General features: G+C 47.9%; 1 protein-coding gene across 1 annotated transcript; it reads left to right on the forward strand.

Annotated features, from left to right (window-relative positions):
- The first annotated feature begins 1285 nt into the window (after positions 1 to 1285).
- On the forward strand, positions 1286 to 19383 carry HTR6 (5-hydroxytryptamine receptor 6). The gene is made up of 3 exons (XM_056865405.1): positions 1286 to 2011; positions 18151 to 18309; positions 18976 to 19383. Exons 1-3 carry the CDS (start codon positions 1286 to 1288, stop codon positions 19381 to 19383), a joined length of 1293 nt encoding a protein of 430 aa, XP_056721383.1.
- The last annotated feature ends 2587 nt before the right edge of the window (positions 19384 to 21970 follow it).

Raw genomic sequence — 21970 nt, forward strand, 5'->3', positions numbered from 1 at the left:
GCATAACAAACTCACATCCGCCCTGAATAGAGGCTATTCCTGTTTGCGGGAGGGGGCGGATTGCCTGTCTTAGATCCTTCTGAGCTAGAGATCTGTCACGACCCACAAAGGGCCAGACCAAATGATTTCGCAGGCCTTAAAACACCCCAGGGCCTGACACTCCCCACCCCTGTTCTAGAGAGAGGCTCCCATCTCCATTTCTCAGCCCTTTCCCCCCACCCGCCTCTCGAGACAGGGTGGCTGTCTGCCTTGGCAGCGGGAGTTTATGATGTGGTAGAGTCCTGAGCTGGTGAAGTAGCCTTGTACCACTGCAGGCCAGAGGTTTGGCCTCATATTTTTAATGCCTCTTTAGGTAAACAGAGCTCACTGCAAGTAGAAAACTAGGGCAACAAGGGAAGGCCTAATCTAGAATCTTTCTGCATGAGATACTAGTTTTCTGCTTGCAGCAAGAGTGCTGTTTTCGGGGGCGGGGATTTTTGGCGCCTTCAAAAATGCCTGCTCCCCCTGCCACCTGCAGTCTGAAGTGCTTCAGTCCATACCATCAGGTCTCTTAACACCTCTTTCTGCTGCATCTGTAGATCCCGCCTGCCGGAGGGTTTGTGACCTCCCAAGTGAGATGCGTTAACAAGCAGTTTGCACTAAAAAAAAAAAAGGAACTGCAAGGAAGAGAGGAGACCCCGGTTTTTGTCTGGCTTCCGGCAACACAATCTGCACATTTTGTGTTCTCTCTCTCTCTCTCTCTCTCTCTCTGTCTCCAGCCGGAGCTTGCAGAGGAGAAAATTCACGTTTGTCAGGGTGGGCTTATTGGTTTCTGGAGAGATGCGGTGGCAGAGCACAGCCCTGGCAGCCTGCCACACAGAAGCGAGGGGCAGAGCGCTTGTTCCATGCCCAAGGAAAGCCGGAAGCCCACAGGTCCAGTGCCAGGAGACTGAAGGTGGGCAGAGGACCCTGGCATCGCTCTCTGCTCCGCCAGCCTCCTTTCAGACCACCGCAACAAGCCGAGGGAACAGATGCTGACTGGCGGAGGAATTCCTCCTCGTGCTGAGCTGCTTCACAGAACAGTGTGCAACCCGGGTGCTTAGCAAAAGGTGAGTGGGAGAGAGAGGAGGAGGAGGAGGAAGGGGAGGAAGAGGATGGCAGAAGATTTTACATCCCTGCCCTTTGGTTCCTAGCCGGCGGCAATGATCACCTAGCTCCGGTGTTTGGTCCTCCGAGCCCCGACCCTCTTTCCCGAGCCAGCTGGCCCTCGGACAACCTCGGCTCTCCTCCCGACCCCGTCTCCTCAATGGAAGGAGTCTTTGGTAGCTCCAACGCCAGTGCAATCGGCGATCGCTCCCTGCCGAGCGGCAGCGCTTGGGTGGCTGCCTTCCTCTGCTTCATCATCCTCTTGACCATGCTGGGCAACTCCTCGCTCATCCTCCTGATTTTCACCCAGCGGTCACTGAGGAACACCTCCAACTACTTCCTGGTCTCCCTCTTCATGTCCGACCTGATGGTGGGCTCGGTGGTCATGCCCCCGGCCATGCTGAACCAGCTCTATGGCCGCTGGCTGCTGGACACCGTCTTCTGCTCCGTCTGGTTCTCCTTCGACGTGATGTGCACCAGCGCCTCCATCCTCAACCTGTGCGTCATCAGCCTGGACCGCTACCTGCTCATCATCTCTCCGCTCAAGTACAAGCTCCGCATGACCTCCTGCCGGGCCGTCCTGCTCATCCTGGCCACCTGGACTTTGGCCGCCCTCGTGTCCTTCCTGCCCATCAAGATGGGCTGGCACAAGGTGGAGTTTGATGCCCAGCCGCTCAACGCCACCGCCCACCCGGAAGAGGAGCAGTGCCGACTCCTGGTCAGCCTGCCCTACGCCCTCATCGCCTCCGGCCTGACCTTCTTCCTGCCGTCCGTCGCCATTTTGTTCACCTATTGCCGCATCCTCCTGGCCGCCAGGAAGCAGGCCCTGCAGGTGGCCTCCCTGACCAATAACGTGGCCATCGAACCTGATGAGCCGACCCAGCAGGTAAAACCATACAAAATCAGCCGTATTCTTCGGCGGCAGGAGACTGGGGTGTGAATGTGTGCTTGTTGTAGGTACTGAGGCACAGGCCTGACCATCATTGGGGAGGGGCTGTGGCTCAGTGGTAAAGCCTCTGTTTGGCATGCAGAAGGTCCCAGGTTCAATCCCCGGCATCTCCAGATCAAGGGACCAGGCAAGTAGGTGATGTGAAAGACCTCTGCCTGAGACCCTGGAGAGCCGCTGCCGGTCAGAGTAGACAATACTGACTTTGAAGGACCAAGGGTCTGATTCAGTATAAGGCAGCTTCACGTATTCATTTATATATTCATGTATTCATGTATCCCTGCCCCACTCCAACCCGTCCAGGCGTGGGGCTTGCCAGCTCTGTTTTCATAGAATCATAGAGTTGGAAGGGACCACCAGGGTCATCTAGTCCAAACCCTGAACAATGCAGGAAATTCACAACTACCTCCCCCCCACACACCCCAGTGACCCCTACTCCATGCCCAGAAGATGGCCAAGGTGTCCTCCCTTTCATCATCTGCCTAAGGTCACAGAATCAGCATTGCTGACAGATGGCCATCTAGCCTCTGCTTTTTCCTGCACAGAAGAAAATGCACTCTGCACATGCTCACAGGTGCTTGTTCAGTGTTGTCGTGTGACATGTTCCCGAATGCTCTGTCTCCTAGTGAAGCAGCAGAATGTCTCTTTGGCGTGGGTGCTGTGCCAGAGTAGCAAATAATTAAAGATTTCCATGAGCCCAGAATACCCACCCATGGAGGAGTTTGCTTATTGTATCTCTGCATGATTTACTGATCTTACTTTGACTCTGTCCAAATTGTCTTGGGCAGGTAATTCTTCTGTGGATCTGAATCATGCGTGATTGGCTCAATTGCTCCTGATGCAGAGATCTAGCAGAATAACCCTCTCTAACTGGACGTTTGCTCATTGTTTCTCTGCATGAGTCAATCCTTCTGTCAGCTGGCATGTGCTGTGTGTAATTCAGCAGTGTCTTTGCTTCAGGAGTTAGAGGATCATTCAATCATTCACAATGCAGAGATGCTGCAGAATTAGCTGCCCCCGGAGGAGGCTGCCTGTGGCGTCTCTGCATGTGATGTTGTTTAATTTGTATGAGACACATTGCTGCATGACGCAGTGATCGCCACTATCTTAGAGGGATCAGACAAATTCATAGACAAATGAATGGCTATTGACCACGAGGGCTAAATGGAGCCTCTGCATTCGGAGGCAGAGTATCTCTGAATGCCAGGGAAGGAGTTGACTTCTGTGACCCTGCTTGTAGGCGCTCCTGGTTTTCCACTGTGGGAAACACCATGCTGGCCTAGATACAACTTTGGTCTGACCCAGCAGGGCTCTTTGGCTCTAATAATTTTCATTCTTCCAATCAAGAAGCCTTTCCAGATCAGTGACTCACAAAGAGACACAGGTGGTTAGCTCCTTTGGGCACAAGTAATGCTTGACTTTAAGGGTAAACCTTTTTTTGGGCATGAAAATTTGAATGCAGGAAATATATACGTCTCAATTGTCAGAGGTTTGAGAACGCCGTTGGAGGGGAGAAGACAGATAAGGAGGCAGAGATGCAGGTGGAGTCTCTAAAAATAGCAGCTGTGGTTCAAGCCACCTGCTAGCGGTGCGATTGTTGTGCGCAACACGACACACACATGTTCGTGTGTGCGTGTGTGTGGCATTAATATTTTTGACACTCCAGTGCCTTTTTGTGTGTGGATTTGATGCTGTGTGAAGGAACCTTAAACCAGGGAGCCTGAAGGTCAAAATGAAAAGGGGAAAAATAAACAAAAAGAAAAGAAAATTCAGCTGGGGCTGGAAGGGGCTGCGGGTGTGTGTGTGGGAGAAACTTGCCAAACTGCCCGTTGTGAGCCTGGCTGGGTTTGTACTCCCAGCTGGGTGCCCTGTTTGCTTCTGATAAGAGCGGTTTCTTTCATCTGCTGCCCCCCCCCCCCCGCACCCCTCGTGGATTATTTTTGTGGGAATAGAGACTCTCATTACAAAGCGAACAAAGCCATCTCGGAGAAAGTTTGGGGCCGTGTTGTGGCTCGAGGGGGAATGCTTTGCGGGAAGCTGGTCCTGCCCATTCCCCCAAGCTTTCTCCAGATAAATAGTCTGAGCTGCTGCCTGGTTTAAGAACAGGAGAATCCCCCTGCTGGGTCAGACCGCAAAGACTCCAACCCGTCCAGCTCTCTCTCCCCCAAGTGGCTGACCAGATGCCCCACAGAAGGACTCTGAGGAGGGCAGGGGAGATGACAGCCCCTCGCGTGGCTTCGTGGTGAGGAGGGAGAGTTGCCCTCATGGCCGAGATCCATGGCTGGACCTCTCCTCCTCCACCAAATCCTCCGTTGAAGCCATTGAAGATGGTGGCTGTTGCCAGGTCCTGTGAGAGTGAGTTCCACAGGTTAACTGTACATCATATGAAGGGAGAGTTCCTTTGGTCTGTCCTTGATCTCCTGCCCATCAATCTCCTTAGGTGAGCCTGCAATCCAGTATCATGGGACGCCGCACATAATTTCCATAACCTGCCATGCCCCCTCCTTGCCCTGCCGCCTTGACTTTTTAACCTTTCCTGCTAGAGAAGGGGTTCCCGCTAGGGTTGCCAACTCTAGGTTGGGAAATCCCTGGAGATTTGGTGATGGAGCCTGGGGAGGGCAAGATCTGAGAAGGGGTGGGAGACCTCAGCGGGGTATAATTCCATACAGTCCACGATCCAAAGCAGCCTTTTCCTGCAGAAACGAACTCTTTCCTCTGGAGATCAGCTGTAATTCTGGGCGATGTTTAGGCCTCACATGGAGGCCTGGCAACTCTGGTCCCAACCCCCTCAATCATTTTGGTAGCACTTTTCCATACCCTTTACAGTTCTACTGCTTTTTGAGATGGAGTGATCAGAACTTCATATGCAAAATGTTCTTCTAGTACCTTATTCTTCAAGCGCTGTGAACGAGAAGGAAGTGTTCTGATCCCTTGATTATTTCGGTTGCTGATTTCCGCACCTCTCTGCCAATTTTGACAACTAGAAATTTTGTCTGAGAGAGCAAGAGAGAGATGACTTTCTCATGCCAATAGCTGCACTAATATATATATGGGATGGATTGACTCAAGCAAGCAAGCCACAGTACACAGTTTGCAAGACTCGAGTTTTAACAAGAGGAGGTTTTGGAGGCCATTAATTGATTGGTTCCCCCTCAGGCTCTGCCCCAAAAATCTCCAGGTATTTCCCAACCCACGGCTGGCAACCCTAAGATCACTTCACCTGGAGAAAATGGCTGCTTTGGCATTTGGACTCTATGGCATTGAAGTCCCTCCCTTCCCCAAGCCCCACCCTCCTCAGGCTCCATCCCAAAAACCTCCCGCCGGTGGCAAAGAGAAACCTGGCAACCCTAGTCAGCCCGGGAGAGGATGCCGGTCACCTGCCATACCACTGAGGGCTGGGGGTGCCACGTCCTCTGCCTCAGGGGCCAGCCTGGCCAGCAAAGGGGCCCTGAAGGCAAGAAGCAGCTAGAAGACTTTCTCTGACTTGGAGGGTAAAGAGGCTGGTGGGCTGCTGCTCTTCAAACATGGGATTGAACACGACTTTTTTTGTCTGGCGAAAGACCTTTCTTTCTTTCTTTCTTTCTTTCTTTCTTTCTTTCTTTCTTTCTTTCTTTCTTTCTTTCTTTCTTTCTTTCTTTCTTTCTTCTGTCTGAATTTCTGTCTGTCTGAATTTCTTTCTTTCTTTCTTTCTTTCTTTCTTTCTTTCTTTCTTTCTTTCTTTCTTTCTTCTGTCTGTCTGAATTTCTGTCTGTCTGAATTTATTTCTTTCTTTCTTTCTTTCTTTCTTTCTTCTTTCTGTCTGTCTGAATTTCTTTCTTTCTTTCTTTCTTTCTTTCTTTCTTTCTTTCTTTCTTTCTTTCTTTCTTTCTTTCTTTCTTTCTTTCTTCTGTCTGTCTGAATTTCTGTCTGTCTGAATTTCTTTCTTTCTTTCTTTCTTTCTTTCTTTCTTTCTTTCTTTCTTTCTTTCTTTCTTTCTTCTTTTTGTCTGTCTGAATTTCTTTCTTTCTTTCTTTCTTTCTTTCTTTCTTTCTTTCTTTCTTTCTTTCTTCTGTCTGAATTTCTGTCTGTCTGAATTTCTTTCTTTCTTTCTTTCTTTCTTTCTTTCTTTCTTTCTTTCTTTCTTTCTTTCTTTCTGTCTGTCTGTCTGAATTTCTGTCTGTCTGAATTTCTTTCTTTCTTTCTTTCTTTCTTTCTTTCTGTCTGTCTGTCTGTCTGTCTGTCTGAATTTCTGTCTGTCTGAATTTCTTTCTTTCTTTCTTTCTTTCTTTCTTTCTTTCTTTCTGTCTGTCTGTCTGTCTGTCTGAATTTCTGTCTGTCTGAATTTCTTTCTTTCTTTCTTTCTTTCTTTCTTTCTTTCTTTCTGTCTGTCTGTCTGTCTGTCTGTCTGAATTTCTGTCTGTCTGAATTTCTTTCTTTCTTTCTTTCTTCACTTTTGGAGAAAGTAACGGCAGTCACCAAAATAAGTGTGGGGGAGGAGGAGCTGTCAGGCCTATTGTTCCAGAAAATGGAGGAGCTGTTCGTCAGGGAGGAAAGAATGGGCTCCAGACTCACACACACCCATGCCACGCACCAGGTGTGAGTGGGCAGAGCAGCTGCTCGACATGGCAGAGAGAGGGTGTGGGGTGGCGGGGACAGAACAAGGATTCCAAAACTTAGAAGAGGGGTTTCTTTTGCAAAAATGGCCTGCAGCTCTGTATGAATCTTGTGAATGAGCTGGTTGCCAACTCTGGGTTGTGAAATTCCTGGAGATTTGGAGGTGGAGCTTGGGGAGGGTGGGGTTTGGGGAGGGGAGGGATCTCAGCAGGGTATAATGCCATGCAGTCCACTCTCCAGTGCAGCCATTTTCTCCAGGGGAACTGATCTCTGTCGTCTGGAGACCAGTTATAATAATGGGAGATCTCCAGGCCCCATCTGGGTGTTAGCATCCGACCTTACCTCCAGAGGCCACCCTGGAGCAGACCGAAACAGGCCTCAGGAGCAAGTCATGGTGTAACTGATCCTGAAGGGTGTCCCCCACTTTCCTTCCCTCAGCTAGAAAAAGACACGTTTATTCCCGCAGGGGACTCCTCGGGCAGGTACATCGCCGCTCAGCCTGTTTTGAATTGAGATACCATGAGAGCAAAGAATCCTTGAAATCAAGCCTTAGCAGTAGCTGGACAGCCCTGAAGGGCATTGAAGTGCATCGTTGCATTGTTTCAGTGCTCTGGTTGAAGAAAGGGGCGATCTGGAATTGTGGAGATTTTGGAGATACATGCATTGCGGAAAGGCAGAAATGCCTGGTTGATGGCTGTAAGAGGAATCTGGGCCTGTCTTTGGAAATCAGCCTCCATCAGGAGGTTAATAAAACGGTGTGTGAATTAGACCAGCTTGGCCAACTTCAATCCTGCACAATTTTGCTCTGCTTGCATTTGCCTCGGTCTGGAAAATCTAATTAACCTCCAAGCCCAGGGCAATAACCGCTCCAGCTGGTGAGGAAACGGGCAGATCTGCCGGGCATTCTGGATCGGCAGATGACAAGATGAAAAATGTGGGGTTTTAAAAACAGTGTTGTAGAGATTTGGGTGGGGGGGGTGAATCAGATCCATCTCTTGTTCCAAAGCAACCTCCAAGCTGCCTGGCTTTCTCTTATCATCCCCTGACAGTTGACTAACGTTCCAGGCAAGCAAAATCCAATTTGCAAAAATCATTTAGTCACCAAGAAGCTTATTAGAGAGAAAGTTGGCCTGTGTGTTTTGGGTCTGCATCCAACGGGGGCCCACGCTGCAGTCCTGCAGGAGGAGTGCTGAATTTGAAACTGAGGGCCGGACTCTGGCTTGCTCAGAACCCCAGTTGTTGTAACCCTTATGATTATTACAAAGACCTGCTTGGAAGCACGTAGGCAATATCTGCTGAAATGCTGAAAGCCAGAAGAGTGGCCGATGCACAGATTTTCACTGCTCAGGGTGGCTGAGGCTTCATTTCAGAGAGCCAACTTCCTAGCCCTTATGAATGCAAAGATAGACTTGGCAGTGTGAAGGCAACCCCTGGTGAGATCTCCAAAGCCGGAGCAGTGGTTGATGGTGGGACTACCCTTCTTCATTCCTTTCTAATCATAGGATCATAGAGTTGGAAGGGACCACCAGAGCCATCTAGTCCAACCCCCTGCACAGTGCAGGAAATTCACAACTACCTCCCCCCCACACACCCAAGATGCCCTCCCTCTCATCATCTGCCTAAGGTAATAGAATCAGCATTGCTGACAGATGGCCATCTAGCCTCTTCTTAAAAACCTCCAGGGAAGGAGCGCTTACCACCTCCCGAGGAAGCCTGTTGTTCCACTGAGGAACCGCTCTGACTGTTAGAAATTTTTTCCTAATGTCTAGACGGAAACTCTTTTGATTTAATTCCATCCCATTAGTTCTGGTCCGACCTTTTGGGGCAACAGAAAACAACTCGGCACCCTCCTCCATATGACAGCCGTTCAAGTACTTGAAGATGATTAACACATCCCCTCTCAGTCTTCTCATTGGGTCCAAGCCTTAATTTGTAAAGAGCCACACTTCTGGCCCTTACGAATATGCCTGCTTTGCTCTGGCACCTCCTTGGTGGGATTCCCCCTTCCAACCAACCCTCCCCTAGTACCAAACTTGTTCCCCTTGCATTGCCAGGCACCAACTCTTCTTGTTCTCCCAGACATTTTAAAACGGCAATTTCTTCCCTTCCTTTTCATGATGCCTTTTCTGTGACTTCCGGCCGTTCTGTCTGGTTAAACATCCACATCTCCTTTTATACTGACGTTTTATGCAGCGGGATATTTTTAGGTTGTTGTACATGTGACGTTGTTATGGCGGATTGGGCTGTTTGGTGTGACGTTTGTGATGTATGTCTTTGTAAAACTTTTATTGTATAATTGCTTTCGTTTGGAAATTCCCCAGGGCTATATTTGGTGGGGTGGAGGTTGTGGTATAAATGAATGAGTGATTTTACAAAATTCTTGGTGAAGGCTTAAGATGTGGCAGCCCACAAAATTGCAGTGTGAGAAGCTGTACTAACAAACAGATATGAAGAGGAAGAACAGGTATGGTTTTTATATGCCGGCTTTCTCTACCAGTTAAGGCAGAATCAAACCGGCTTACAATCACCTTCCCTTCCCCTCAACCCAACAGACACCCTGGGAGGTAGGTGGGGCTGAGAGAGCTCTAAGAGAACTGAGACTAGCCCAAGGTCGCCCAGTTGGCTCCGTGTGTAGGAGTGGAGAAATGAATCCAGTTCACCAGATTAGCCTCCAGCCACTCATGTGGAGAAGTGGGGAATCAAACCCAGTTCTCCAGATCAGAGTCCACCGCTCCAAACCACTGCTCTTAACCACTGCACCATGCTGCCACATAACTATGATCATGAGACACACACCCTCCCCCAATGACACATTGTAAACTGGGCTTTTTCTTACGAAGACCAACATTTTCCTTTCTCTCCCCCTCCCTGGTCTTTTTTTCCCCTTTTCTTTTTTTCTTGCCCTCGGAAGTCGTTAATTCTTTCTCTGAAGCCAAAATCTCTGGGCTGCTTTTCTTCTGGCTCTCTCTGCCTCTCCTGGCATTTGCTCTCTTGTCACAATCTTGATGTTTTCATCTCCCTCCTCCCAAATAAATTATTACAACTTAAGTAGGCATCAGAGATCAGCAACACCTATGCAGTTTCGTAACACTTTCAACTGTCTCTGTACCAAGATAAAGCACTGTTTAAATAATACATTATAGATGATATTACAAAATAATAAAACTAAAAAGACAAGGGTTGACACAGAGCTAAAGGGTTTCAAGATGGGTAATTTAAAAAAATCTTTTAATAAGAATATGGGGGCTGTTCACGAAAAGGTAGTCTTAAGTCTCTATGGTCCACACTTGGAATACTGTGTACAGTTCTGGTCACCACACCTAAAAAAGGATATTGCAGAGCTTGAGAAGGTGCAGAAAAGAGCAACCAAAATGATCAGGGGACTAGAGCAACTGTCCTATGAGGAGTGGTTAAAACGCTTAGGGACGTTTAGCTTGGAAAGAAGGCGGTTAAGGGGAGACATGATAGAGGTCTATACAATTATGCATGATATGGAGAGAGTGGACAGGGAGAAGCTTTTCTTCCTCTCCCATAATACTAGAATGCAGGGTCATCTGCTGAAGCTGGAGGGTGAGAGATTCAAAACTGATAAAAGGAAGTATTTCTTCACACAACACATAATTAAATTGTGGAACTCCCTGCCCTAGGATGTGGTGATGGCTGCCAACTTGGAAGGCTTTAAGAGGGGAGTGGACATGTTCATGGAGGATAGATAGGGCTATCCACGGCTACTAGTCAAAATGGATACTAGTCATGATGCATACCTATCCTCTCCAGGATCAGAGGAGCATGCCTATTATATATTAGGTGCTATGTAGCACAGGCAGGATAATGCTGATGCAATTGTCTTGTTTGTGGGCTTCCTAGAGTCCCCTGGTTGGCCACTGTGTGAACAGACTGCTGGACTTGATGGGCCTGGGTCTGATCCAGCAGGACTTTTTTTATGTTCTTAAGTCCAGGAATGTAATCTGCTTCACATCTTTTCCCAAGGACTAGAAAAGCTAATAACGTCTGATTTTCTAAAAGGCCTTATCCAGCTTTCTCTGTACCAAATGACATGGGAATATTATGTATACTGTAAAGTTTTTAACTCTTTAAGTTTTGAGAAACACGTTTTTCACAGAGGAAGGCAGTGAATTTTACAGCCCTAAAAATCTACAAGAAATCCTATTCTTTTTTTTAAAGAGGGAAGTAGAAAGGGGAGGAGAAACCAGCATGGTGTAGCATAGTGGTTAAGAGCGACGGACTCTAATCTGGAGAACCAGGTTTGATTCCCCACTCTTCTACATGAGTGGCAGACTCTAATCTGGAGATCTGGGTTGGTTTCCCCACTCCTCCACATGCAGCCTGCTGGGTGACCTTGGGCCAGTCACAGTTCTCTCCCAACTCTCTCAGCTCCGCCAACCTTGCAAGGTGCCTGTTGTGGGGAGAGGAAGGGATTGTGATTGTAAGCCACTTTGAGACTCTTTAAGGTAGAGAAAATTAGGGTATAAAAACCAACTCTTCTTCTGTTGAAGTGGAAGGATCTTCCCACGGCCCCCTGTCTTGCTGAATTTGTAATATTTCTAAGGATTGATTTTTCCTTTCTCTTGACTCTCCTAAAGCCCTTTCACAAGCTTGGATCCAGTTATCTGAAGCGTCATTTCCTCTTATATGGCAGTTAGACTCTCTCAGTTGACTCACAGCGCCATTCCATAGGACAGTCTGTTTGCCCTCAGTCCACTTGTGGTCTTATTCAGGAGATTGGCTGGGCAATCCTAGACAGAGTTATGCCCTTTTAAATCCATTGAAGCCAGTGAATTTGGAAGGGTTTACTCAGTTTAGCATCACAGTGTAAGAGGGTGTGACTGTGGGTAGGGTTGCCAGGTCCCTCTTCGCCACCGGCGGGAGGTTTTTGGGGCAGAGCCCGAGGAGGGTGAGGTTTGGGGAGGGGAGGGACTTCAATGCCATAGAGTCCAATTGCCAGTGAGGCCATTTTCTCCAGGGGAACTGATCTCTATCGGCTGGTGAACAGTTGTAATAGCAGGAGATCTCCAGCTAGTACCTGGAGTTTGGCAACCCTAACTGTGGGTGGTTTTCAGAAGGTTTGTGTACAATGGAATAGTTTCATCCTGCTTTTTATAGGTGTGCCATGGCTGGCTTGAGGCATGGGGTTAACAATTCTGCAGTGGGAAATTCCTGGAGATTTGGGAGTGGAGCAGACTGCTTTGTGATATATTCTCTCTCTCTCTCTCTCTCTCTCTCTCTCTCTCTCTCATATTCCTCCGTTCTCTGCTGTCAGTCTTTCTGTTTAAAATTCTCTGCCTTCAAATTTCCATTCTGCAGTTTCTGTGCTTATCTTCAAATGGTTTCTTAAGTCCTCTCTTTTTTCCTCAGGCTTTCTCAATTTTCATCCAATGGCTCATCATTTTTCCCCACTCCTGTTTCCCTTTCTCTGGGCCTGCCTTTTCTTCTCAGCTGAAAGCCTTCTGCCAGGGCTCTTTTTCTCAATTGCATCAGTACTAGGGCATAATAGAAACACTGAAAATAAATAAAACAGGTATCATTTATGATTATTGTTGTTGTTCATTTTGCTGACCCCTTAACATTAAAATCCCCCAGACTACAAACAGTCAGCCGGCCCCCACCCCATAAAATTCAAATAAACACACCAACAAAAGAAATAGTACATGGATTTAAAACCATCAGAATTCTAAAGATGTTAAATTAAAATGCTAAACGTAATCTCAGTGGCAAAAAAAAATCTGGAAGAAGAGAATACGTTATTAAAATAATGTTTTAAAAGCGAGCAGCTTAACAATAACTGAAGCACGGTACAATTAAACCCAGTTAATGCAAATTGTGGGGAAGAAAAGGCAAGAAATGCATGTGGGAAACTATCATCCCTTGACAATAAGCTAAAAAATGCAGATCTGCATGAGGAAAGCATCTCTTAACAGGAGACAAACCACTGAAATGGCTCCAGCTCCCTGCCTTGCTTCAGAAACTGGGGGCAGGCAGAGCTGGGCCTCCAAAGTGGATTATCAATGTCAGGCTTGTCTCCTTTCATAAGAATAATTTTGAGGTGGGGAAAAGCCACTCCTGGGGGTTCCAGTTGCAAGCCCAAAGCCCACATACCAAAATTAAAATGAAACTAAAGCCACAACCACATTCACTGCAAGGTTAGCCTCTTAGTACATGAGCTTTGAGCTTTGACTTATGAAAGCTGGGACGTTTTGTTGGTCTTTTAACTGCTACCAGACTTTTTCAATCACGTTAACACAAACAAAGAGTTGCCCTACAAAAATGAGAGTCCTCACCCATGAAGCTGCCCAAGTCATGGGAAGTAGCATCACTTAGCAGTAGGGTTGCCAACCTCCAGGTACTACCTGGAGATCTCCTGCTATTACAATTGTTCACCAGCCGATAAAGATCAGTTCCCCTGGAGAAAATGGCTGCTTTGGCAATTGGATTCTATGGCATTGAAGTCCCTTCCCTCCCCAAACCCCGCCCTCCTCAGACTCCGTCCCAAAAACCTCCCGCTCATGGTGAAGAAGGACCTGGCAACCCTACTTAGCAGCTAAAAGACTGATCTGGGCATCCAGATGTCCTTGATGTGCATCTCTCCTCTACCTGTAACTCAGTTGGTGGCCTTAGTCAGACCGCTATTCTCTTGGCCTTAGATTCCTTCATCTACAAGATGGAGATTATCTCCCTCCCTTCTTCACATCTTAACTGAGGGTCTCTTATGCATCCAAGCTAAGCAAGCAAGGGCTTTGTGGAGAGCAAGAGGAGTGGGGCTGGTTCACCACTGGGGCTCCGCTCATTCCCAACTTTTAGTGGCATGGGAGATGCTGGCCTTACCTCCTGGACCCCCAGGTCCAAGCCAAGCCTCTGCAACCTTGCTTGGGACAACAAAATACCTTCACTTGGCCCTGCATCTTATAACATCCGTTTATGAATTTATTTGGCCCTTCAAGCTTTTTAGTATCAAATCACTTAGAATAATAGAATCACAGAGTTGGAAGGGACCACCAGGGTCATCTAGTCCAACCCCCTGCACAATGCAGAAAATTCCAAACTACCTCCCCCTCATACCCCCAGTGACCCCTACTCCGCGCCCAGAAGATGGCCAAGGTTCCCTCCCTCTCATGATCTGCCTAAGGTCATAGAGTCAGCATTGCTGACAGATGGCCATCTAGCCTCTGCTTAAAAACCTCCAGGGAAGGAGAGCTTGAGGAGGGCTAGGGACTAGTTCTTAAAAACCATCGTTCCCTTGGGTTGTACATAGTGTTCCAATTTAGTGGCCAGTCCACCATACCAAATGTGGCAGATCTCTCTCTCTCTCTCTCTATCCTCTTCCCCCCTCTCCACTTCTCCATTCCCATAATTACCAACTCAGCGCATTTTTATACAAATGAGCATTTTAGAATTGTTCAAATGCCCCCCCCCCCCAAGAGGAGGTAATTTGCCCCAGAGATTGACAGGTTCAGCAACTGCATCCAGGAACCTCATGTCCTGCAAGAGAAAAACAAGTTTAATTGCCTTTAAATGCTTTTGATGAAGCCCCCTCACTGCACACCCTTTGCCTGAAATTGGGATTTTGCAGCCCAGCCTGCAATCAAGCGCCCAGTTGCAGATCAATGCTTCAGATAGTCTTGTCGGGAGGACAAGCAGAGAAGCTGGAGTTCTATCTGTTAATTTATTGGTAGGGTACAAAGCGGAAACATTTTGAATTAATCGGGTGGGGGATTGATACAGGCATGATAAACACAGCTCTTGCTGCCAGCTGTCATTTAAAAAAATACCACAATTTAGGCAAACCACATAATTGGTCGAGTTCTTTTTTGTCCTGACCTCTGCACACCCCCTGTATACCCAGCTGTTCCCATTCCAATGCTGCATAATTACCACCACCACCCCTTCATGACAAACAGAACTCTCAAATGCCACAGGAAGCTTTTAAGTTGATACACACAAGCATTTAAAACTCACTTTTGGAAAGTTCTCAAGAACTGGCAAGTTCTGACGAGAAGCTCAAATTTTGGAGCAAATATGTGAATTGCCATGTTAAGCCCATGTAGGTTTTTGGGCCAAATCCAGCATGCAGTTGGCCAGTCGTACTTTTCCAGCTGATAAAAAACCTCTGCTGCACTGGCCAGCGGGGTATAGTGGTTAAGAGCGGTGGTTTGGTGCGGTGGACTCTAATCTGGAGAACTGGGTTTGATTCTCCACTCCTCCACATGAGCGGCGGACGCTAATCTGGTGAACCGGGTTGGTTTCCCCACTCCTCCACACGAAGCCAGCTGGGTGATTTGGCTAGTCACACTCTGTCGGCCCCACCTACCACACAGGGTATCTGTTGTGGGGAGGGGAAGGGAAGGAGATTGTTAGCCGGTTTGATTCTTCCTTGAGTGGTAGAGAAAGTAGGCATGTAAAAACCAACTCTTAGGTTGTTGTTGTTCCAGGAGCAAAACTGAATGTCACTCATCCTCTCCTTTCCAGGATAGGGCAAACAGAGCAGAGGGGAGAAGAGACCTCAGCCCTTTTAGACCAGAAGTCTGAAAACAGAACTGAAGCAAAGCATTAGAATTAATATGACACATTAAATGATACAAAATTCCATTGTAAGATCCCAGTTTCAGCAAGCTATATGCAGTAGTGAAGACCACAGCCCCTAATAAATTGTCCAAGTAACTTTGTGAATAATTTAGTATAGTGCAGTTCTATTGCCTGTGTGGAAAAGCCCGCTGAATAATTCAGTTTTGCATAGTTTGCTGTAGGGATTTATGAAACTTTAAAAAGCCTGGAAAGGGGAAGCTTTCCTGAATTCCTCAGGAAGGCCATTCAGTAAGGTGGGGGCCACAACGGAGAAGGCGCACGTATGGGCATTTGTTGGATTTGCCCATTTTCAGGTTGGCCCCTGCAGAAGACCCTCCTCCGGTGAGCAAAGCCATTGTGGCAGGGCATCGGGGTAGAGGGGGCATCTTGCATATGGGGGTTGATCCCGCTGATATAGTCTGCCTAGTGAGGATTGACTCTGCGCATCTGAAGATGTGGACTTGAGCCCATGAGAGCTTTTGTTGGGATAAAATCTTGTTAGTCTTTAAGATTCCTCAAGAGTGTGTTTTGTTTTTACCTATCAATTTCTCTTCAATGCAATAATGCAGGAGCAATTTCAGCACCGCGGACAGCACCAAACACAAAATCAATATGGACGCTTGTCAGAAGCTCCATCCTTGGGCGGTCAACCCATGAATCGACTCAGAATTCTTCAGTTATCTCTCTTGCTGCTAATTAAATTTAAACACATGTGTGCATTGCTCAAACCTCACCACAGGTGCCTGTTTAAGATGCTGGTGCCTGAAGGGCGTATAAGAGTTTTGGATGATTGAAGTTGTACATTTTTGTTAATGGTTAGAAGAAAAGGCCCTCTTTAAAAGTAAAGGCATGCAGTAGAACAGTCTGAAAAATTAAATTGGGGGGGGGGTATGCCCTTCACTCTCATCTCTGCTGATGAAAACAAGTTCTCGCCATTGAAAACCATTAATCACCTAAAGAGCTTGTTCAGTGGTTCCCAAACGTTTTGGGCCACCGCCCCCTTGGTTCCACAAACTCAATCCTAGTGCCCCCTACCCTATCCAATAACACAAAGGGGCCCACCTCTAGTGCCCACCTGCTGCCCCCTTGTCTCTTAGAGAGCCAGCGTGGTGCAGAGGTTAAGAGCAGTGGTTTGGAGTGGTGGACTCTGATCAGGAGAACCGGGTTTGATTCCCCACTCCTCCACATGAGTGGCGGACGCCAATCTGGTGAACTGGATTTGTTTCCCCGCTCCTCCACATGAAGCCAGCTGGGTGACCTTGGGCAAGTCACAGCTCTCTTAGAGCTCTCTCAGCCCAACCTACCTCACAGGGTGTCTGTTAGAGGGAAGGGAAGGTGATTGTAAGCCAGTTTGAGTCTTCCTTAAGTGGTAGAGAAAGTCAGCATATAAAAACCAACTCTTCCTCTTCCTCTTCTTGGGCCCCCCTAGGTAATCCCACCCACCCCCAGGGTGTGGTTCTGCCCACTTTGGGAACCACTGATTCTAGTTGATGAATCTGCCTGTTAATGCTTACAAAACTACTTGGTAAATTAGGCTTCTGTTGAAATTCTGCCACAAAGAGACCCAAACTCTGCATGCAGAATGATTTATTTATTTAACATATTTAAATCCGGAGGCTTTTTGTAAATCAAATTAATTCATGCACAGTTTACATGGTTCTCCTGCTTCCAGCATCCACATTTGTGAAGAATTTGCATTTCCTTGTAGCAAATGCGGGGTGTGTGTGTGTTGTGTACCAAACATACAAGTAATTGTTTCCAGTGGTAGAAGGGGGGGGGGTGCATTGCTACACTGCTCATGAAAAGAACAAAGATGTCCAACTCCTAACTTTGCCCATAACCACATTAATAACGTTCTAATTTACAAGTGTAGAAAACAAGGCAGTCTTTGAGTGTGTGTGTTATAATTCCTTTGAAAATGCATTTCAATAGAGTAGCCATCCCTCAACTCATGGTTTATTAAATTATGGCAGGATGCAAAAATTATAATTTAATTTAAGGCTAGAAGAAAGAAAGAGTGAGTGGAAGATACCACAAAATCTGTCCAGAGTTTTGTTCAGGGCATAAAATATTTTGTAAAAAAAATCCCAAATCTAATTAAGAAACCTCTCTAATCAATAACAAAAATTTCACAGCGCACATCTGAGCTGAAAGGCACACCCTATTAATTAGATTTTATGGGAATGGATACCATTGCAGATGGTAGAAATCCCCCCCCCCCAACCCAATCGTGTGGTACTGATGACTCCCTCAGTTTTGAAGGTCTGTTTCATACATCACGTAACAACCTACCTGGGTTTGCCATGAAACAAGGATTTCTCTTGAGGAAGAAGCAGGAGCCCATTTTCAACTGGGAAGACACGTCACCTATTTTACATGGTCACACTCCAGAAAAAAATTAACACATCCACATAAGCTTTTGCACATTTTTCCCAAACGTGCAGAGGCACAAGTTGATCTACAGAGTGCAGAGGTGTGAGCTGAAGACAAATAATTCTAGCCATTCTGAAAGCCTACAAAAGTATCCTAAGACCCAGGGAGAGCCTCAGACATCCCCCCAGCCAACTTCCCCATTCTCTCCTCCAATGTAAGCCATTAAGGATGTGCAAATGTGGGATTTTCTCCTTATTTTTCTCCTTATTTCAAAGTGTTCATTAATTTTCATAATGTTTTTTGTATTCGCTGTCTCCTGCGACTCTATTCATCTCCATCTGACATCCCCTCAGGCCCGGTTGAAACAGCACTTAACACGTGTTTCTGTTTTCACATGACACAGAGGTTTGCTTATGAAGGTTACCCTGTATATTTGGTATGCTGAGGAGTTAGCGTGTCGCCTTGGGAATCCATCTTGGGAACTTGGAGGCCTGTTTTTTGCTTATGCAACTCTCCCGCCTTGCTCTTTGCAGGTCCATCGGGCTCACAGCCAATCGATGGCCACCAACGACAACCGCAAATTTGCAAACAAGCACAGCAAAAGGGCGCTGAAGGCCAGCCTGACCCTGGGCATCCTGCTGGGCATGTTTTTCGTGGCTTGGCTCCCCTTCTTTGTTTGTAACGTGGCACAGGTAAGTCCCCGCTGCATGGAAAGGCAGGTGCAGAGTCACGGCAAAGAGAAGGAGTGAGGCATGGTCCCAGAGGCCGTGGGTTCAAATCTTGGCAGTAGCACTGTGTGCCCAGTACAGAGTGCCTCGGGCAAACTCCTTTCTGAACCTTCATCCCCCACCCACCATCTGCAATATCAAAAGAGTTTCCGTCTAGACATTAGGAAGAATTTTCTAACTGTTACAGCGGTTCCTCAGTGGAACAGGCTTCTTGGGAGATGGTGAGCATTCCTTCCCTGGAGGTTTTTAAGCAGCAGCTAGATGGCCATCTGTCAGCAATGCTGATTCTATGTCCTTAGGCCGACCATGAGAGGGAGGGAATCTTGGGCATCTTCTGGGCATGGAGTAGGGGACACTGGGGGTGTGGTGGGGAAGGTAGTTGTGAGTTTCATGCATTGTGCAGGGGGTTGGACTAGATGACCCTGGTGGTCCCTTCCAACTCTATGATCCTATGATTCTTTTAAAAAAAAATATTTTTATTGGTTCATAATATTAAATAGGGATACAGGAAAAAAGAAAAGGGAAGGGAAAAACATCAGCGAGAGAATACATATTTCTATGATTCTAACCTGACTTTAACTCATTTCCTGTTTTCCCTCCCCTCCACCCCGGCTCCCTCATTCCTTCCAGGCGGTCTGCAACTGCATCTCCACAGACTTTTTTGATATGCTCACGTGGCTGGGCTACTGCAACAGCACCATGAACCCCATCATCTACCCGCTCTTCATGCGGGACTTCAAGAGATCCATGGCCAAATACCTGCCGTGCTGCCGGCGCTCCTGGGAACGCAGGCCCAGCCCCATCTCCCTCTCCATGAGGAACTCCAACAGCGGCCCTCGGCCGGGCGTGTCCCTCAAGAACGTCCTGACCTTGCAGGGGGACATGGACTCGGCCGACTCCATCGCCCCGGCCAACGAGCACAACGGCCAGCGCTTGGGCTTCCTGCCGGCCACGGGGGCCGACTCGGTGAACCTCTTCGACTTGGAGCACACTGATCCCGAGCTCCATGTGAACCAGCTGAACACTCCCATGGACTGAGAGTGGCGTCCGGTGACACCTTTCAGCCACGGCTGACTCTGATGCGCGAAGGGCTGGACGTGGGTGAAGCATAAACCTGTGGGGATGGTGGGCAGGAACATCATGGGCCTGCTAAAGGAGGAGATGCCAGGAATGCACACAGGGCTTACCTACGCCCGAGGGTCTCTCTGTCTTAGAGGGGGCGGGGGAAAGGATGCCACATTCTCCGCATCTTCCTCCTGGCGTGCAAGGTGAGCCCAGGGCTATTTGGCTTTTGCATTTGAAAATGGAGGAATAGACACTGGTGGATGGTCAACTTATCTGCTTCCTGCTTGGAAATGACCTTCTATTCCTGCCCATTGCCACGCAGGCTCATAGCGGTGACACACTGCCATATTTTTGTTACTTACAGAATTTTCTTGGCTGGGATCTCTCCCCTCACTGTTTGGTCCCCCCCCCCTAAGTTTCTACAGTTTGTAAATGTTTTTTTTGGGGGGGGGCAGAAAAAGAAACACCTACACTCTGGTGAGGATCTCTGTCTTAACTTGGGTAGCATTTCCGTGTGGGGTCCTCTGGGGCACGCTCCAGTTGATTCCTTTGGGGCTAAAACACACGCTGGATACTGCGGGATGTTTTAATATTTAGAGCAGCTGAAGAGGTGGGAGGGGGGAGGAATCTTAATGTGATCTGAGCAGCAGAAGGGCCGGGAGAGATGCGGAAGCCTCTTTGCCCAGCGACAAGCCCCAGTCGGACTCTACTGTGAGCCGGGGGGGGGGGGAGAGCTGGGACAGGGGCCCCGGCATGCTTCTCACCTGGCTTCTGGCCCTTCCGGTGCATCCTTGTGCCGATCGCCTGCCTCCTGGTACATATGAGGGAGACCACACGTAATGAACATGCGATCGATCCTGCCTTCAGACCGCTGGTGCCTCTAGTTCGGACAGGGAGCAACTGTCCAGCGTCTCAGGCAGGGGAAGGTCCTTCCCAGCACCTGTGGCCTGAAATCTTTTGAGCTGGAGGTGCTGCCAAGCTGGGCCTTTCTTTTATGCCTCGCTGAAGCCAGAAATGCTGCTCATCGCTGGGTTTTAAGCAGCTGTGGCCATCCGCGCCAAAGGAGAAACACCTCCCAGCTCCTGATTCATCCGTTTGCTTTGAATCTCTGTCTTCCTCCAAGGAGCTCAGTGGGACAGCAGTCTTGTGAGGTAGGTCAGGACAAATGTTGCTAGTCATGTGGAAAGGCATGGTGCTGATTCCCCACCTCCCACCCCAGAAACTTTGTTTGGTCGCCCGCTCTGGTTTCTGCCATTTTACCAAGAACTGCTCAACATGCTTCCAAGGTGCTAATTTTTAAAATGAAAGCTGGAATTCTCAGGAAACTAATTTCTGCAGTCTGTACCCCAACCCACAGAAGTTTAACTTTGGAGGGTTAACTGCGGCATTCATGCAGCCCTGCCCAAGGCCGTTCAGCACCCTCCATGGCTCAGAGGGTGGATTTGAACCCAGGGCCCCCGACAACTAAACGGAGGGTATCTCACTTTGGCCACATTATGAGAAGACAAGATTCACTGGAAAAGACAACCATGCTAGGAACAGTGGAAGGCAGCAAGGGGGGGTGGGAAAGGAAGATCCAAAACAAAAATGGATTGACTTCACAAAGGAAGTCACGGACTTCAGTTTGCAAGGCTGTAAATGACTGATCGTTGTGGAACGACTGGATGGCACATAACATACACACACGCATACTCCCACCTCCACACACACGCACAGGCCGTTCTGCAAATAAGCAAACGTATTACCTCCTGGCTCGTAGCAGCTTTAGGAAATTAAGATTTGCTTTATAGTACGTGGAGCAACCACGGACTTTTGCCTGGATGCTGTAAAAACTTGACGGGCTCACGTGTAAGTTTAAGCAGGCCGAGATGAGGCGGATACGTGACTGTGTGCGGAGCAATTCTCAGGTGCGTGCCCCTGTTTACAGAAGTGTGCGGCAAGAATAGATCTGAGCAGGGTAGGATTTGCAGGAAATAGGAAGAGGGGAACATCTGACCACAAAACACAGAGGGAAGGGATATGAAAGGCTAGCAGCAGGCCGGAAGGAATTAAGGAGAGTTTGCTCATAGCTGCAAAGATGAGTCTATTTTCTCTCTCTCCCTTCGCTTCCTGGAGGAAAGCACAAGCTGATCTAGATGGCTGCTAATTCCCCCCTTTCTGCCTCGCACAAACCCTCAACATTTAAAGCCGAAACTCTAGACTGCAAGTGTTGATTGCTTTATTTCCGAACAGGAAGCGACACATGATTCTTGCATATGCTCATAATTCCTGATATTTTACAGTTCCTTACACATTCGTTACAACAGTCGCATCCAAATTAATGCCCATTTTTCTTCCTGAGGAGAAAAGTAGCCTAATGCTTCTGTCTGACGACCTGGTCCCTTTTCTCCCCCTTCCTCTTTTCAAAGAAGAAACAGACAAACTCCTTGAGTGTAGGCTGCCAGGAGAGTGGAGTTCAGCAAATGGCAGCAAAGCCCAAAGGCTGGGCTCAATCCATCAGGTGTGGGTGGAAAGAACTGGCTGCTAATGGGCCCCCCTCTTCAAAAAATGGGGCCAACGT

The sequence above is a fragment of the Euleptes europaea genome, chromosome 19 (assembly GCF_029931775.1).
Source record: "Euleptes europaea isolate rEulEur1 chromosome 19, rEulEur1.hap1, whole genome shotgun sequence".
NCBI lineage: Eukaryota > Metazoa > Chordata > Lepidosauria > Squamata > Sphaerodactylidae > Euleptes > Euleptes europaea.

What these genes read in the sequence shown, in the direction of transcription:
- HTR6 (XM_056865405.1), top strand. Translation starts at nt 1,286, where the DNA reads ATGGAAGGAGTCTTTGGTAGCTCCAACGCCAGTGCAATCGGCGATCGC. An exon ending in CTGATGAGCCGACCCAGCAG is followed by an intron (nt 2,012 to 18,150) that starts GTAAAACCATAC and finishes TGCTCTTTGCAG; the next exon opens with GTCCATCGGGCTCACAGCCA. An exon ending in TTGTTTGTAACGTGGCACAG is followed by an intron (nt 18,310 to 18,975) that starts GTAAGTCCCCGC and finishes CATTCCTTCCAG; the next exon opens with GCGGTCTGCAACTGCATCTC.